The sequence below is a fragment of the Toxotes jaculatrix genome, chromosome 7 (assembly GCF_017976425.1).
Source record: "Toxotes jaculatrix isolate fToxJac2 chromosome 7, fToxJac2.pri, whole genome shotgun sequence".
In the NCBI taxonomy this organism is placed as follows: Eukaryota; Metazoa; Chordata; class Actinopteri; family Toxotidae; genus Toxotes; species Toxotes jaculatrix.
The window spans coordinates 15,382,610-15,400,580 of NC_054400.1; the positions used below are offsets into that span (position 1 = coordinate 15,382,610).

The 17,971-nt window shown below is 40.7% G+C and overlaps 2 protein-coding genes across 3 annotated transcripts; one reads left to right on the top strand and one right to left on the bottom strand.

Annotated features, from left to right (window-relative positions):
- Positions 1–68: 68 nt before the first annotated feature.
- Positions 69–8,976, bottom strand: thbs4a (thrombospondin 4a). The gene is made up of 23 exons (XM_041042716.1): positions 8,704–8,976; positions 7,598–7,795; positions 7,228–7,475; positions 7,012–7,114; positions 6,659–6,750; positions 5,818–5,869; positions 5,515–5,717; positions 5,273–5,410; positions 5,083–5,163; positions 4,844–4,996; positions 4,607–4,711; positions 4,404–4,511; positions 4,128–4,287; positions 2,465–2,583; positions 2,327–2,379; positions 2,148–2,232; positions 1,914–2,010; positions 1,629–1,807; positions 1,393–1,441; positions 1,065–1,261; positions 803–975; positions 575–714; positions 69–486 (listed from the first exon to the last, which is right to left on the bottom strand). Exons 1-23 carry the CDS (start codon positions 8,783–8,785, stop codon positions 437–439), a joined length of 2,865 nt encoding a protein of 954 aa, XP_040898650.1. The 5' UTR covers positions 8,786–8,976; the 3' UTR covers positions 69–436.
- A 2,184-nt stretch (positions 8,977–11,160) lies between these two features.
- Positions 11,161–16,569, top strand: mtx3 (metaxin 3). 2 transcript variants are annotated; one of them, XM_041043292.1, is made up of 9 exons: positions 11,161–11,295; positions 12,665–12,734; positions 13,061–13,137; positions 13,251–13,343; positions 13,432–13,614; positions 13,728–13,804; positions 14,069–14,226; positions 14,500–14,588; positions 14,746–16,569. In XM_041043292.1, the coding sequence occupies exons 1-9, from the start codon at positions 11,215–11,217 to the stop codon at positions 14,839–14,841; spliced, it is 924 nt and encodes a 307-aa protein (XP_040899226.1). In that variant the 5' UTR covers positions 11,161–11,214; the 3' UTR covers positions 14,842–16,569. The 2 variants fall into 2 exon arrangements, with proteins under 2 accessions (XP_040899226.1, XP_040899228.1); XM_041043294.1 differs by lacking the exon at positions 14,500–14,588.
- The last annotated feature ends 1,402 nt before the right edge of the window (positions 16,570–17,971 follow it).

Below are 17,971 nucleotides of genomic sequence, written 5' to 3' on the forward strand. Positions count from 1 at the left end.
TTTAGTTTGCCTTCATAAAAAATAACTTAAGAATGACGTAAAAAAAAAAAAAAAGACTTTGATTTTGTGAAATGCTCAGGGTTTTATTGTACTTAAAATGTATTCAAAAACAGTATTGGCTTTTTAAACAGTACTCATTATATGCTGGCAAAACTGAAGGTGATATTGCATAGACATACACCGAACCTGCTGATGATTTATACAAGAATCTATGAGCTTTAGTTGCAATGAATTAAAGAGACGTATATAATGCCCAATGTTATACTTTCCTAAGTTTAAATACCATCACTAAAACTGTCCTTCATGTTTCCACATTCATCTTTCTCTAGCTCATGTCCTCTACCTCTGCTTTTGGCAGTGCAGCTCTGCTCCTTTTATCCACATTTTCAGCAGGGCTCAAGTTGTTTCCTTGATGGATCACTCCCCCTCTCTGGCTTCACTTTGTGCTCTGGGCGCTGAGATCATGGTAGTCAGCAGGAATAGTATCTTCAGGGATGAGAAATGGAAAGAAACCCATAAGCATACTTGCAGCACATGTAGCTGACTGGACTGCCTTTAATTTTCAGACACTCACCGTTGCAACGATACTTCAGATTGGACCAGATGATATTTTCCTGAGAGAAGCAGAACACTCCCAGTCGGCCTCCTCTCATACTGGTGTCAATTATCACCCCTGTGTCAGCCACCAGGTTTGAGCCCTCAAAAAAGCGAGCCCTGGTTGACACATGGGATGTAACTAGTTAGTCAGTTCATACAGTGTGAGTGCGTATGTGTCTGAGGGATGGCATGTGTTCTCCTGTACCTGATGTATCCAATCTGTGGTCTGTGCTGAAGGAACCAGCGGTAGGAAACCTTGTCCTTCCAGCCAACGTTCCTGGGGTCTTTCCACAAGAGACGGACCTGCCCTTCGGTGTCTCCTGTGTGCCAGAGGGAATTCCTAAGCTGCTCACCTGGACCTGTCTCTGACTTCACCATCTGGTGGTAAAGAGCCACAAAAGATGAGAGAGGGATGGAAACTGATACTGATAATAGATGATGACAATAAACACATACATCCCCCACACCTTGAGTTGTATTCCCGGCTCAGCAACTGCTCTGAAGGGTGCTGCCTGCCAGTAGGTTTGCTCTGTCTGTTTCCACATCACCACGTAGAACGAGGAGGAGTCCTGGTAGCCGAAAATGAAGCCAGCGTAGTCATCATCCGTCACTGTGTTCACGTGGAATGTTCCCTCAAAGTCGACCCCACTGAACGCTTTGTAGCCTGTTGATGTGGACAGTGGATAAGAAACGCACAACGGTGCCAGTTAGGAAAGGACACACTGAAGAAAACGAGAACTGATCAAAACTTATAACAAACGAGGATGTCAAAGTATGAAGGTATTCTGTACTTACCTACAGCAAGGCCAGGGTCAGAGTTCATGGTCTGGACTATCTCCATGCCCTGTCAGGACAAGAGAAAGAGAATTCAACTTTTTTTGTGCTGTCATGGGATGCATGCAATATGCTGCAGGAACAGGTCTGAACTTCATAGAGAGACCGATTAAATAAAATGCTTTATTGGAAAACTTGTTTGCTTACAGATGCTCCTGAAACAAGAGGCAAGCTCAGAAAGGGAGGTTGTTGTTCACCTGGTTGAGAACCACCCAATTGGGGTCGATCTGAGAGTCCCCCTCTGGGTCTAACACTACAGTCTGATAGGCTCTGAAGTCGGTCAGGGTGACCTCAGCATTCTCTGGGCAGTGGTCGATTATGTCAATGACACTGTCTTGGTCAAAGTCTCCTTCGCATTCATCTCCAACTTTGTCATCTGAAACACAAGGACACAACTTAAGAAAAAGTACAGCATCCAATACTGCACAACACTGTGCACATGCAACGCACACACCCAGGAACAAACAGCTAATGATACACACTATCAGAGTCCTTTTGGTCTGGGTTGGCAACCAGTCTGCAGTTGTCATTCTCGTCCAGTATGCCGTCATTATCATCATCATCATCACATTCATCTCCCTACCAAAATAAAGTGAGACATTTTGAGTAGTGTAAACAGAGACATCTGCATGCCAGCATAAATGACATAAATTAATGAAATGTGATGAACTGAATGAACCAAGTAAAGGATGAGGCAAGAGATTAAAGTTTAAAACCTTTCCATCCTTGTCAGTGTCCAGCTGAGAGGAGTTGATGATTGTAGGACAGTTGTCCTTTGTGTCCTGGTGGCCGTCCCCATCACTGACAAAGAAGAGGTAGAGTAGCTCATACAAATGACAAAGCCTTTCATATCTTTATATACATTCATACCACAGGTTGCGATAATGGGCTCCACCTGTCTATGTTGTCGTCACAGGTATCTCCTACAAGGTCATCATCTGAGTCCGACTGCCAGTAGACACAACAGACACTGTTGGTCAGAGTTATGGCAGAAGAAGAAGAATCTTTTTCAGGCTGCTGTTTGGTTTGTTACCTGGTTGGGATTGGCCACGTCAGGGCAGCTGTCACAGGCATCTCCCACCCCGTCACGGTCTCTGTCTCTCTGGTCTGGGTTGGGGACTCGCTGGCAGTTGTCAAGAATATTCTTCACACCTGAGAACACAAACACCTAAGCGCTCTTATTTCTAATTCATGTGTAAAAGCACTAACAGCAAAAACAAGCATAACAGAACACAGCCTTCAGACACAGTCTGACAAATGCATCAGCAGATGGCAGTGTTTGTTTAACCTCCTGAGACCCAGAGGAGAAAAAGGTTTTGCCTTTGTGTTTTTTTATGATAATTAATCAAGTTGTGGTTGAAAGAATCATGCTGCAATTTTTTTTTTCCAAACATTATTTTTTTTTCAACTGTCCCTTGTAGTGGACATCGAGTCTTGCTTGATATATAATGTAATGATGTAATGTTATGATACTGAAATCCTTTTTGTATTGTTCCTTTAAAAAAAATCTTACTAAATTGAAGTCAAGACTTTGATATTCACTAAAAAACTTGTTTTTTAGCAACAGAAACATGATATCTGCAAAAAATCAGTGACTTATCTCTCTTGTTGCCATTAAGTGTGAAAGTTGGAATTCCCGCCACTTTGAAAAGACAGTGCATTTGCTGTGTTGGCCACAACCCCACAACTGAGGCATCACAAGAAAGCCCAGGATGTCCACTTAAAATGACAGTATGATTGAGATTCTATAAATTATATTTTGACCTAGGGTCTCAGACTCGTGTCCCCTACAGAGGACAAAAATGAATTGCCGGGTCTCAGGAGGTTAAGAAGAAGGTGGAAATAGTTTCCAGTGGCCTTCAATGCCTGGCAAAGGCCTACTGTGGAAAACTGCTTTTAGAGAGGAGACAGACATGACCAAGCACTGAGCAATCCAGTCTTGAGAGTTAAAGACATAACCAAATGATCTAGAGTTTGGATCTCTACCAACCTGAACGAACAGTGGCAGCCACACTGAGTCTAAACACACAACGTGCGTAAGCATTTAAAGGTAAACATGGGGGCACACACAAAGGCAGTTAGTTGAAACTGTTTCCAGTGGAACAAGTGAGAGGTGTTCTTAAAATGGCAATCAAGTGAAGTATGTGAGAAACGTATGTGAAACAACACTTACGATTCCAGTTGGAACATTTCAACATTTAACACAGTTTTCTGTTGGGGTTTTAAAGGTTTTAAATGATCTAACTGGCATAGGATGGGAATTGGAAACAGACACCAAAAAAAACAAGACCAGGAGGAAGTTTTCAAAAGATAAAGTTCTGCCAGTCCAGTGAAAGCAACAAAAATGTCCCCGTCTGCATCCTGAAAACACGTCTGTAAATGTTGTATCATTGTCTGGACAGTCTGGTCCAGACAGGCTGAGGTTTGGATAACCCTCGTAGACACAGTGGTCTTTTGGTGCGATTATCAGTTATTTGGTTTCACTTCACATTGTGTTCCTAAAGTTACTACCTCTAACTGATGCAATAAAAGCAGTCATGCTCCAGTTACTATGCCTCCAATAGCAATGACTATCCATCTTTTTTCAGCCACTGTGACCATTTACAAAAATGACAGTTACACAGTTGTTGTGTCCTTCTAATTAAAACCGTGACAGTATAATTACTTGACTGTTAAATGACAACAAATACACTTACCGTCCCCATCCATGTCATCATCACATTCATCTCCCAGCCCATCCTGGTCTGTATCTCTCTGTGAAGGATTGTCTACTGTTCTGCAGTTGTCACATGCGTCGCCATGACGATCCTTATCGCTGTTCCTCTGGTCTATGTTAGGAACGAGCCAGCAGTTATCCTAGGAACAAAAAAATGAGGGTTACTGCATAGTGCATGGGCCCAGTGAGAGGCCTTTTAATTCCTATTCATAAAATTTGTAAGAGTTCATCGCACGCTGGGACTGGAGTCACCTACGTCTATGTTAACAATGCCGTCACTGTCTGCATCATCATCACAGGCGTCACCCATCCCATCCCTGTCTGCGTCCTCTTGGCCAGAGTTTGGCACAAACACACAGTTGTCCTGGAAACCACACAGGGAAAACACACACAGCTCTGAGTTTTAATACTACAATGAATTAAAGGCAAGGGAGGATAGGAGGATGTAGCCGTGAGTACCTGATTACATTTGTTGTCTCTGCACTGGAGTGTGATGTCAGGATAAGCATCAATATCTGTGTCCTTTCCACACACATAGCCGTTACCTGCCCAACCAACGGCACACTAAACAACACAGACACAAACAGGGGAGAAGGTAAGACATGATACTTTATGTAAATAGTGTAACGTGGAACAGCCAATCCCATGGCCTGTGTGTAAATCTGAATAAAATGTCAGTATTTTCTGAGTTATTACCATACAGCTAATGCTGCCATCTCGCTCCACGATACACTCAGCGTTGGCATCACAGGGGTTGGGTTGACCGTTGGGGCAAAGCCTGGTACCATGGCAGCCTCTCACCTGGTCACCTGTGAAGCCAGTTTTACACTCGCCACAGCGGAAGGAGCCCTGGTGAGGACAGTACAGAGTCAGAAACCGGGATACTCTGCTGTAGGAGTTTGATAATATCCATGTACCACCTTCATTGGTCTTACCAAAGTGTTGTAGCAGTGTGAGTTGGCAGCGCAACCTCCATTCTCAGGTGGTCTCAGACATTCATCTATATCCTCACATACCTGGGAAGAACAGTATATAAAGTATAAAGGAAAAGAATCATATTCTGTTAACAGGCACTGATAAATCAAAAAGAATTTTATTATCAGTGTTTTCATTTATTTACTGTACCTGTTTGTGTGACTTAGCATAGGATACACCAACTCCATTTATCTCTGGTCCTGTGTATCCCAGAGGGCATTTCTCACAGCGAAAACCAGGAGCAGTGTTCACACACCGGACACCTGGGAAACATGGGCTAAACTGGCACTAAAACATTCAAAAAAACAGAAGCTGGTCAAATACTAACTAGTGCTACTTTCACCAACTGGTTGCAGGCACGCATGCAGAGCAAAGAAATATATAACCCATACCTCGTCTACGTCGTCACAGTGCACCCCGTCTCCTGTATATCCATCAGGACAAGGGGCACAGTGGAAATCCCCTGACTCTGAACGGATGCACATGTTCTGCCTGAAACAGGTCCCGGGTGGGCACTTAGTCAGAGGCTGAGGCTGCATGTCAAACTGCTGTGGACGTGGAGCTGGACCTGTGTTGGTTGGACTGCCCCCAAGACCTGTGGGCACATAAAGACAGATATTCAAGCACCTTGTTGAAATGTCACTTTGTTGTGGTGTCTAAACACGGAAAATGAAAATAGTTTTTGTACTGCTTACCACAGGCAAGACACTCTGCAATGGTGTTCCTCAGAAAAGTTGTCTCTTTGATCTTAAACCAGAAGGAAACAGGGTGTGTAAATGCATTAACAGTTTATAGCCTATGCCAACAGAGGCAAATCTTACTGTTATCTTTCAATAACAGCTGAAAATCTGAATGAGACTAAGAAGTTGTGAAAAGCTTTAAAATGTGTGTCTGCGTCTCCTTGCATAAAAGATTCTCTCGGTGTGTTTGATGAGTTTATTGCCTCAGGCTCCCCGTGTGATGCATTAACTCCGAACAAATCCTCTGCTTTAAATGATCATCCAAAACCATCCACTTCTATCTGCTGCTGAGGTGAACGTCCCATTTTCGATTTATTCAGCTGCCTGTTGCTGAGGTTACCTAAAGCCTTGGAACAAGGCAGCTCCAAAAAATCGGCAGGGCCTCAGAGCCTGCATTCTCAATTTTCTCTGTGAATTGCAGATTTTTATTGTAAAACCAATCTTACCACGAAGAAAAAGGAAATTCCAAATGGTTGTAAATCAGACCACATTCTTCCACTTTAAAAAGCAGGTAATCCAACCTCTCTAAACAGCCTCCAATTTTACCCAAGATTCTCCCGAAAACATCACTTACAACCTAATGAACATCTCAACAAATTTGTCTTCCTTTTCATCATGCCATTTGTTCTCAACATGAATTTGGTTTTGAAAAGCAACTCTATGTAAAAATGCTGTGTAGGTCTCCAAGTGATTTTCCAGACTTTGTGATCAGTTTCAGTAGTTATTCAAAAATGGTTTCGTTTTCCATCAGGAGGTAACTGAGTGACACACAGAGCTGGGACACAGAACAGGTTACCTGCTGGTGGAGTAGCTCCTTCATCTCAGATAGCATGCTCCTCAGCTCCAGCAAGGTGGCCTGGTCGTGTACCATCCTGCCTCCCTGCATACCTGAGGGGATTTCACAAATCAGAATTAAACACATCTGTAACATAAAAATATAATATTAAGTGTCAAAATTATTTATTGTGTGTCAAAAACTGGTAAAGATCATTTTTCAACCACTTTTCAAGTTGTCCGACCTGTGGACGTAGCTGTGTGAAATCACAGCCACGCAGGCAAAAACTTCAGAGCTCTGACATCTATCAAGTTTAAATTAAAATGACGTGTGTGTCAGGTGACGTCTTATGGACGATTGTAGCCTGTTCTCACCCAGCAGTTGCAGAGATTCACCCTGCTCCACACTACAGTCCTGCAAAGTAGCCACATTGTCTATTGTGTCCTCTGTCACCAGCTTGAAATCTGTCAGCTCATCCTTACAGAGGAATAGAGGACAGAAAGACATTAAACAGTGACAATGAAATTTATTTAGCACATGTAATGTTTGGACTTTACTGTAATGTGTTTATATGTAGCATCTATGTGCACCTGTCCACTTGACTGCAGGGTCCTGAGTGCTACCATGTTGGGACCAGGTGGGAGCGACCCAAACGCGGCTGGAAGATCATCCAAAGTGTGCGCCAGTCTGCAGTCTACATAGATGTTGAGGTGAGGTGGACCCCGCTGTAGACCGCTGGCATGTAGCATCACATGATGCTCTTGGCCATTTGCCAGGTTGGCTTGGTTGAAACTGGTTGTGCCAAATCTGCCATCAGTCTTCTGGTAATGAATGATCACTAGAGATGGACAGAAGTGAGAATGAAAGACAGCAGGAGAACACAAGTTAAAACACGTTGCTGATGATGCAACGTGTGTGGTCATTAGAGACACTCTTATGTGTCTTAGTGTAATAATTCACCCTTGTTCAGTTTGGCCTGCACGATGAGGTCAAGGTACTTGGTGTTGTCTTTGGGGTTGATGACACTAAAGAGAGAGGTGGGGGCCCTGTTGTGGAGCCTGAAGGACGAGAGGAGGAAAGCCTCATCTTGTCCTTTCTTCTTCAGCTTTCCTTGGAGCAAGTCTGGCAGGCAGTCTGGAGAGTCCAGCAGGTCATAGACTAACACAGGAGAGGATTAAAAAGGCACAGTTTAACATAGACAATAATGAAAATATACAGTATAGTGTTCATTCAGTAGGGTGAAATATTCAGCTTATCAACAGAAAACACTCCATCAGGTACACTATCGGTGGTGCTGACTTTCTTCTTGACAATATTAATGGAAAGGTTTCTGAGTTTGTATCATGATGGCTATGGCTTGCAGCGTACTGTGGATTGCCACTACTGAGTCAGTGCACTATGGTCCTTTATTACGTGTGACAGTGCTTCTGTATGTGTTCATATGTGTATGGACGTGCATATATGTGTGTGTGTAGGTGCACATTCATGTATCCTGCTGTGTTTTATAGAGTGGTAGATGGGAGCTGCAGAAAGCAGCTGTAAACTGTTTCCACTGGAACGAACCCACCGCTTCACACTCACATGCTCGGACACACATACACACGCGCGTACACATGCAGACACTTGCACGCAGTCATTAGCTGAATTCAGGAATAATATGAAGTGACAGGAAATTGCATGGAAAAATTTGTGTGAGCACTCCAGGCAAATCAAGGTTTTGCACATGCATTTTCTCAGTTGGTAGTTTGTGTTGTTTTACCATCTAAGACTGGCCTTGTTTAGGTCAGACTGTTACCAGATCCTGAATGTCAAACTCTAAAAGCCACAAAAAAGTCATTTCCTTGCCAACCTAATCAGCAGAATTACCCTTGTTATTTGCAGCTTGCTGCAGAAGAGAAGCTCTAAGACCAGACAACAGATTGTTAGGAATGTAAATGGTACAGTGTAAATGGAACAGACAGTTTGTAAAACAGTGATACACAAAGGTCTAACAGCACATGTACAGCACACATAAACACATTTCATATTTTCCAGAAGGGCATAGACAGTGAAGAGCCAGTACTTACCAGTGCCTTGAGCTGTGACAGTGAGCACTAGCTGCTGCAGCACCAGAGACAGAGCTGCTGCTCTGGCCCACATACTTATCATCAGTGCTTCAGAGCGGGACACACCTCGAAAGAGGTTGTGTTATTGAAAAAAAGCGAAATTTCTTCCTGTGGATCAATAAGAGTGTCACAGGCTGATCACCCTCATCGATCATGGACTAGTCCAGATGTTGCAGCAAAATTTCAGCAGAGGTGAGGTGGTTTTGTGGCACAGCTTTTAAAGCAAAGGGGAGTGTTCTCGTACTTGTACTGTTGTGAAAGTGGCACAGGGTAGGGACTGTTTTAATAGTCTGGGGGAGTGTCCCCTTGCTACTATCGTCTGATTAAATGATAAGTTGTATATTGTCTCCATTTGTAAAAGCTAAATTAGTACGACTGCATACTAGAAACAGTAAAACAGTAAACAAAGAAATTCAAAATAAAAAAATAAGGCATCATGCATAGTATTTTATTGTAAGAGGGATTATTAGAGTGTTCGTTATTTGTACTGTATGAGCTGAATGTGAGGCTGTTTTTATGTATATATGACTATGATTTAGAGTCAAGATAAAGCTTTTATTTGTTATGTCCTTTGTTTCTACTGTCTATTGGGGATTTGTGATAGAACAGTATAAAAAGTACTCTAAATCAGCCTGTATACACTCAGCCAACTCCAAAAAATGTCTGAAATGGATTGTCCCTGGGTCTCAATGGAGGAAAACCTGATTCCAGCTGGCAACTGTTTCTCACAAACATCATGAACCTGTGTCATAAATGTGGATCTCATCTCCTAGCTCATATTTGGTTAGCCAGTTGAATGCCAGATGTTTTTAATTTCTATTCAATTTAATTTAACTTGTTCTAAATGCCTCTGCAAACCTTTTCAAAATCCCATCTGTTGCAGAATGTGGGAAAGGAAGGACAAAGAGGGCTAGACTTGGGACAGTTTTTAACCCTGGAAACATTTCATGATTGATGTCTGGTACTCGTCTTAAAGTTTTCTCTACTAACCTCAAGTACATTTCAACATTTCTGCTGCTGGGCCGATCCAAACAGAGACATTTACCATCCCTCGGTGCATTATCACCGTATATCTGTCTGTGTCTGGCTGTCTGGTCTCTGACCAACTGCCTGGCAGCTTTCAACAGTCTGACTATCAACTCCAGGACAGACATCATGTTATTACTGCAGAAATACACAAAACTCTGGAAATTACTATTTGACACTAAGATGCCAAATAAAATATCACCACTCTAAACAACCCTGTGACTTGATTAATGTTAATGAAAGAATAGTAGATTTTAATTCTTTTAATTAAGATATGATTCACTGAGCATTTATTTTCTTGGTGAAATGTGAACACATTTCCGTGGTAATAAACAAGGAAGGAAGGTATGGAATGAGGGTTAAATCGGGAACTAACTGCTAATTAATAAATCACTAAAAAGTACTCGCTGTCTTCAGAGACTTAACAACTGGCAGCTTGAAACTAAATTTAAAGTATATACAGGTTACATAAGTTGAGTTTTTTCCTTATCTAAATGAATGGTCTACAGATAGAGGGTTGTTGTAAAGGCCATAAAGCCCCTTAAGGAAGATTTGTAATTTTGGACTACATAAAGAAAAATTGATGTTTATTTAATTATTATGATTAATTATTTAACTATTATTGTTATTGTTATTGTTATTGTTATTGTTATTAATGGAGTGATGTGTAAGGTTCTATTTCTACTCTATGTAAATAATTTATTTCTGTTTAATTCTGAATCGGGGCTAAGTCAGGGGCCAAAAGAGCAATTTTGAGACTGAGAATTCATTCTTGACTTTGGATCCAGCAGTTGGCAAAACAGTCTCACCACAAGGTCTTAAAGTAGCTGTTCTGGGGCTTACGAATCACACAGGTTTCGTCAGTCCAGCTGGATTGGACTTTGATGATTTCTCATTGATGGAGTTATATGTTCTCGTATATGTTGTTATATGTCAATAAATTCTTTCTTATTAGGTGAAACTACTATTTTTGGTGCGCCCTCTAATAAAGTGGTGAGCTGCTGTGCCTCATTCCTTCATGATGACCTCACCATGACTTAATGATTTCCATTTTTAATGATCCCTGAAGTGAAGTAAAGCATCAACCACACTGACAAACAACTAATGAGAATTTACTGGGAATGAACCAGTACAGTTGTTTAATAATGTAAAGTAAGACTGAATCTTTAAATAAATAAATAAATAAATAAAATAATTAATTGATAATAAACTTATATTCAAAATACACGTTAATATTCACACCCATGTGTCACATAATCATTTATTTATATCATTACAAATATGTTCAACAGTTACCTGGCTTTTTTTTTCAGACATATGCGGGAAGTGCATTTCCTTTTTTTTCACCTGATTTCTTTTTTCTTCACTTGACTTTTTTCATCTCTGCCGTCTCTGAGGTGACAGTCACCTCGTGACGTCACCGCCTGCGTCCATGAATCAAAAAACATGGCGGCTGCCATGGAGCTGAGATGCTGGGGAGGAGACTGGGGTTTGCCTTCTGTCCACACCGAGTCCCTCATAGTTCTGGTAATGTTATCGTCTGCTTGTGGAAAAAAAGAATAATACGCACATTATATCCACTCCTGCTTTTAAGACGACAGCTTTATTTCTTCTCCGTTTATTCTCTGTGCATCTCTGGTTAGCTTACATGCTAACTTGCCTGCTGCATTTTGCTTGTTGGCTGCGTCGATGTGAGGGATCGAACACAATATTTAATTAATATATTGTTTTCCATGTTTGTCCAGCTGCAGAATAACAGCTGTGCTGGCTGCATAGTCTGTCCCTCGTGTGTGGGTGGTTATGAGAAGTCTCTCTCGTTGCTAACAAATATTTGGTCTCTTCAAGGTCAGCTTGTACAGGGTCTGATTTTCACGTCTTTTATATTTTCCCCCCACTCTTTTGATGGGTACCTAGTGACTATGGTCGAGGTTGTAATAATCTTGTCAGAAAATAAATAGCGAGTTGTTTACTGGCTGATTATTATGCTTTCCCTCAGTGAATCCATGCAGTTACAACTCTGGCCACAAGGTGACACTGACTCATTCTCTGACCAAGATGAATATGCCACTTTTTAAACAATTTAATTAGAAACACTAGTGATGGTTTGTGTTGGTTTAATGACTGCATTGTTATATAATTATAATTATAAAATACAACATATCACACGGAATAGTTCTGGATTTATCAAGATGAAAACAGGGAAATGACATATGACAATAACATTTTAGAAAATAGGAACAATGTAGGTAGGAAATGAAATCATATGACTAAAAAATAAGTGTGATGATTTACTGCTTCATCATTGTAAGCTAAATGTATTTTGGTGTTGGGTGGTTAGTTGGACTAAATAAGACACTGGAAGATGTTTCCTTGAACTTGGAAAATTGTGAACTTGGAAATTGTGATAGGCAGTATTTGCTATTATTTGGCTTTTTGTATTCAAAATCAGAAAACAATAATCAACACATTATTAGATTAATTAATGAAAATAGTTGTTATAATTGTTGCAGCTCTGGTTATATATCTTTTTGATGTGTTTTTTTAATTTTCCTGCTCATAGTTTTGCTTGTTTTTCCTCGCTCTACAAATGCGGCTGTTTCAGGTCAGCAGTGTAATCATAGTGGTCTCTTGTGCCAAATGCATTCAGAGTCAGTGCCAAATACCTCCTCCTGGTACTTTAATTGCAGACACCCTTCATACAAAAACTAGCTAATTGAAGTATTGCAGCCCTGCATTGGGGCTATATACAGCTCAGGAAATATTCCCCTGAAAGTTTTGTGCTGCACATGTCTGCATTTAGATCAGTAACATTTATGACCAACTTTTAAATCATAAATACACTGATTGTCTTTTTTTTTTACCATCTTTCCTGATTCAAATGTGGGTTTTCTTTCAGGCATACGCCAAGTTTTCTGGGGCAAAAGTCACAGTTTCTCCTATTGACTGGACATGGAAAACTCTAACAGGTGGGCTCCAGCTTCTCATAAACCAAAAATTCATAACATTGTGGTCGGGACACCACATGGGGATTGATACATATGTGGTCGAGGGAGAATTCCATGACTGACATACGTATATTTGTTTCTCTGAAAACAGGCCGGAAAATGTTGAGAACCACATATTTAAAGCAGGAGTTTGTATGATTTTATACATCTGATTAGGTTCCACAATAGAGTGACACAATATACGCAAAACATAGTAAATTACCTGAATAACACATTCATGCAGATGCCACTCCTAAGTAACTTTACCTTTGTCTTGAATTGCACTTTTCCTGTTGTTCAACCTGCAGCCACAGTTCCAGAGTTGCTTTGTGGAGACTCTGCAGTTCAAGAACCAACACAGATACTCAACTTCCTGAGAAAACAGGTGAGAGTCTGCCAAGATACCTTGCTGTGCATCGCCTGGTCCTTATCTCCCCAAACCCATTTATCAGAATTAGTGGAACTGTAGTGATGTTTATGATTTTTCTTTTATTTCAGAGGTTTAATGCAGACTATGAGCTGACAGCCAGACAAGGAGCAGACACCATGGCATACATCGCTCTGCTTGAAGAGAAATTGCGACCAGCTCTGGTAACACCATCTCTTTTCTGCTTGTTTCCTGGCAAACACTGTTGTGGGACCAATGTTAATGTTCAGAGTGATGTTTCGTGTCCCACAGTTACACACTTTCTGGGTGGATGCGGAAAACTATGCCAATCTGACACGACCGTGGTTTGCATCCCGCTCGCCATTCCCTCTTAACTTTCTCGTCCCTAGTCGCCATGCCAACATCGCCCTCTCCCGCATCCTTTTAACCAAAGGAGAGGCGCCACTACACAGAATCACTGAGGTGGAGGGAAAGGTAAATATTGATCTGTCTGATTCATTAGTCACTTGCTGTCAGCATGTCAGCTCTGTGTGGTTGTGACTTCTCTTTTTCACAGCTGTAAATCTTTCTCACTCTGTCTGCCTCAGATTTACAGTGATGCTAAAGAGTGCCTGAACCTCCTCTCCTACAGACTGGGAACAGCCAACTACTACTTTGGCAACTCGTGAGTTCTTTAATGTTTGCTGGCTTAAGTGTTAATTTGAAGGACCACAGATTTTGAAAATTTCAAAAAGCTTGGATGGAAATATTGTCTACATAATGAACTTCGCAGTTATTGTGTCATATGATCACAGCATTGATATATTGTAGGAATGTGTCTTCTCGTGTATTTGAGAAATCCTTCTGTGGGGATAAGACTTAAATGCTTTTTACTGTGCTCACTATATCACTTGAATGTATTTTTCTATGTATGTGTTTCTGATTTTAGGCCGACCAGTCTGGATGCCTTTGTATTTGGTTTTGTGGCTCCACTCCATAAAGCCAGTCTTCCCAGCAGCCCCCTGCAGAGCCACCTCAGACATCTGGATAATCTCACACGCTTCTGTGACACCGTCCTCGCAGTCTACTTCAGCTCAGACCACCCTTGTAAGATTGCACACACTGGAAATATTCACACTCTGCGGCTTTAGCTTGGCAAAATCATGACGAAAACACATGGGGGAATATTTATGTTTGCCAGCACACAAATAACTAACATGATCAGAATTTTCCTTCTTCTCACATCTTTGTTTCACTGCATGCTTCCTCTTTATATCTGCTTTATGTTTGGGTGTTTGTTGACTTAACACTGTGCCCTTTCCCACAAAGTCGCTCCAATCTCGATTCTTCTTCTGTCCCTTTGCTTCACTTCTCTTCCAGGTCCTCCCCCACCTGTTCAGGAAACAGTGGATGCCAATCTTCAGAAACTAACTCAGCTTGTAAACAAAGAGTCCAACTTAATAGAAAAGGTGCTTCTGCTTTCCCTTTCTCTTCTTTGCATGGGTTCATTGTTGCCAGTTGCGGTCTCAGCTTTACGTACTGATTCTGTAAGATATGTACTGTATCTTACAGAATCACTATCATATTATTTTCTGCTCTAACTAAATTGTACATCCTGTACTGTAGATGGATGATAACCTTCGCAGCAGCCCTCAGCACAAACCCCACAGACCAGACCCCAAACCCAGTCTGGCCAGTGAGAAGAACTCTACCCCTGCCTAACCCTTGACCTTACAACCCTGATCCAACCTTATGAAGCGAGGAGGAACGTCCCCGTAGATCAAAGGTGCTGCTCTGAACCTGACTCAACGTTCTGAAATCAAAAAAATTGTTATAAAACTGAACTGCAGCTTGAGTGGAAAATAACTAATTAACGGAAACATGACTATATAATTATAAAGAGACTTTTTTTTACAGCAAGATAATGATGATAGATTTCAAAGATGTTTGTCTAAAAGGGAAGAAAAAGTGCTTGTGTAAGGTTTTTAAAAAGGTTGAACGCATGTATGTGGTGAAGATGGAATGCTATGAAATGGCTCTCGATGAGAAAGACACAGAAAGTTCAAAGGAAAGCCAAAGGAAATGAAAAGTCCAGCAGGGGAAAGTAAGTGGCGCTGCTTAACCTCTGAGTTGGCCACTTGTCCATTTTTCTTTTAAACCTTTTACATCTTTTGTTTAAGGGATATTTTCTATTTGAATTGCTTTTTTCTCCAATGATCAATGCCACACCCCAGCTGATGCATCATAGAGAGCAAGAGGATGTTGAGATTACTTTTGAAATTGAGACAAATACTAAGTTAAAGAGCCCTCTGTCACTAAAGTAGAATAATGTGGGGCTAGTGCACTTTAAGGCAAGATTTATTTACTTATGTTATTCCATTTTATAAATCTGAGTTTTATCATGTAGGATCTCAGATCCATTAGAACACTGAGCACACCCTGTTCTAACATCCACTGTAAAATGTTCTGCACTATAAATTCTAATAACATTTGAATTAGGGTAATGTGCAGTATGTATGCAGCCATGGGAATAATGAACTATAGGAATAATTGATTAACTTGTACAGTTGTAAATAGTTTCATGGTTGAAATCAATGCAGTTTACTTGTGCTTTCCTCTAATAGGGCTGATCAGTTTGTTCACAATCTTTGCTAAATCCACTGAGGTAATGGAAGGGCCTTATAACTTATTCATGCAAAATATTTGGGACTAACATGGTTATGTGTGTGTGAGAGTTTTCCCTGAGGACTATCAGAAGACAGAAGTGTGTCTTTCAGTCATTTTTTTCTTTGTTGTGTGAGATTTTGTGTGTCACTAACAATCCACTCACTTCTGTTGTTGCCATGATTTTCCACGACCAACATTTGTTGTGCCTATTTAATGGTCACTTTGTTTAAATTGAAATGTCTGTCCCTTTTTGGGACATGTCTCATTAGTTGCCTGTTTTCCTTTATTTTTACTGTCTGATTATGTAGTACAGAAGTTGGGCTGTGAAATGAGTTGCCTCTGTTTTCTTTATGTTCCCGAGTATCCTCACAGCTCATACATCACTGAGTTGAGTCTACTCCATGTGATTCCTTTCATTGTCTCTGTGTGCCAGTTTTAAAATATTAATACTCATAAAGATACTTGGGCTCTTGTACCCTTCCAAAAAAAATCACTTCATGGAAACATTCCCTTTAAAGCACCATATTCTGAGTGTCCATTGGGTGTGTGTGTGTGTGTGTCATCACACCATGTTGTTGCACAGGCTCGTGTGGACCATATGAGTTCAGTGTGCCTTCATGACTGCAGGTGTCAAAGTGTGTTTTCAAAAACACAGTCGTTCATAGTTTTGGTACATTATCATAAATTATCTTTGTCATTATCTTTGCTGTTGTTCATAATCTGTTGATGGTGACAACTGCCTTCATATTATCATATTACTCAAATACAAATATGATAAGCCGACCTTGGCTACTGTCTTTTTTTTTTTTTTTTTTAAGCAAAATAAACATTGATGTGATATTTGCATACATATGTTTAGAAATTGCATCCACAATCAGAGCTTTCTTGTGGACTTTCGTCTCTGCAATTTTATTTTTAAAAAGTAAATGTTCCCTCCATCCTCTGACTAAGTCTGTGCATCAAGCTGTATTGTTGATTTGTTTTTCCAGTAATAATTACAGAAGATTTCACCATTGACCGGTGAGCCTCTCTGACTGTGTGATCAGTTGTTTAGATGTTGGGCGGATAGAGAGCTCTTTGTCTGGTTTTGGCTTAAGACATGGAAAAAAAGGGAGAGGGCAGTAATTAAGCTGAAAGGAAATGATGTGTACTTGAAATCTGATACTGTCCAAGTCATTGGTCACGTGGGAGAGTCTCCTGCTGAAACTTCTCTTGGCTGGCTATTTAATATGTGCGGCAGGGGCGGGTTGGCCATCGGGAGGTTCGGGAGGTTTCCCGAATGGCTGGTCTGTTCCCAGCCGGTGGTTGGAACGTTTTTTTACCCTATAAAATGCAGTATAAGTGTACCGCAGCATCGTGTCCTCGCAGCCGCAGCTGGCACAAAGTGGAACATAACCAAGGATCACTTCCGTGTTCGCGTTTCTCGGCTGCCGCTGGGGGCTGGCTCCAGAAGCGAGCAATTCTCCTTTGCACCCCATGTTAAAATAGCCAACTTTACAGCCTAAAAAAACTAAATTACAGCCTGGAACATTTTTTTGTTTTTGGTCTCTATTGATCAGAAGTAAGACCTCAAAATGTAATATAATGAAGAATGGCCTCAAAATATAATGAAACACCTCATAGTATACTGAGGCATCAAAATATGCCAAAAAAAAGTCATATTTTAGTAAGACCTCAAAATGTCATAAAAAATGTCATACGGCCGTAAGGCGTCAAAATATGCCAAAAAAAGTCATATTTTTGGAAGACCTCAAAATGTCATAAAAAAACGTCATAGTGTAGTAAAGCATCAAAATATGCCAAAAAAAGTAATATTTTTGTAAGACCTCAAAATGTCAAAAAATGTGATGCGGCCGTAAGGGGTCAAAATCGGCCAAAAATAGTCAAAATTTTTTTTGACCTCAAAATGTCATAAAAAACGTCATACGGCCATAAGGCGTCAAAATCGGCCAAAAAAAGTCAACATTTTTTTTTACCTCAAAATGTTATAAAAAACGTCATAGTATAGTAAGGCGTCCAAATCGGCCAAAAAAAGTCAAAAATTTTTTTGAGCTCAAAATGTCATAAAAAACGTCATACGGCCGTAAAACGTCAAAATCGGCCAAAAAAAGTCAAAAATTTTTTTGAGCTCAAAATGTCATAAAAAACGTCATAGTATAGTAAGGCGTCAAAATCGGCCAAAAAA

Bases quoted from the DNA above. Each gene is read 5' to 3' on its own strand.
- mtx3 (XM_041043292.1), top strand. From the start codon at position 11,215: ATGGCGGCTGCCATGGAGCTGAGATGCTGGGGAGGAGACTGGGGTTTG. The intron at 12,735-13,060 runs GTGGGCTCCAGC...TTCAACCTGCAG, and splicing joins GACATGGAAAACTCTAACAG to CCACAGTTCCAGAGTTGCTT. The intron at 14,589-14,745 runs GTGCTTCTGCTT...CCTGTACTGTAG, and splicing joins AGTCCAACTTAATAGAAAAG to ATGGATGATAACCTTCGCAG.
- thbs4a (XM_041042716.1), bottom strand. From the start codon at position 8,785: ATGATAAGTATGTGGGCCAGAGCAGCAGCTCTGTCTCTGGTGCTGCAG. The intron at 4,997-5,082 runs GTAAGACCAATG...TGTCCTCACCAG, and splicing joins CACACTGCTACAACACTTTG to GGCTCCTTCCGCTGTGGCGA. The intron at 1,442-1,628 runs GTGAACAACAAC...TTGTCCTGACAG, and splicing joins ATTGGGTGGTTCTCAACCAG to GGCATGGAGATAGTCCAGAC.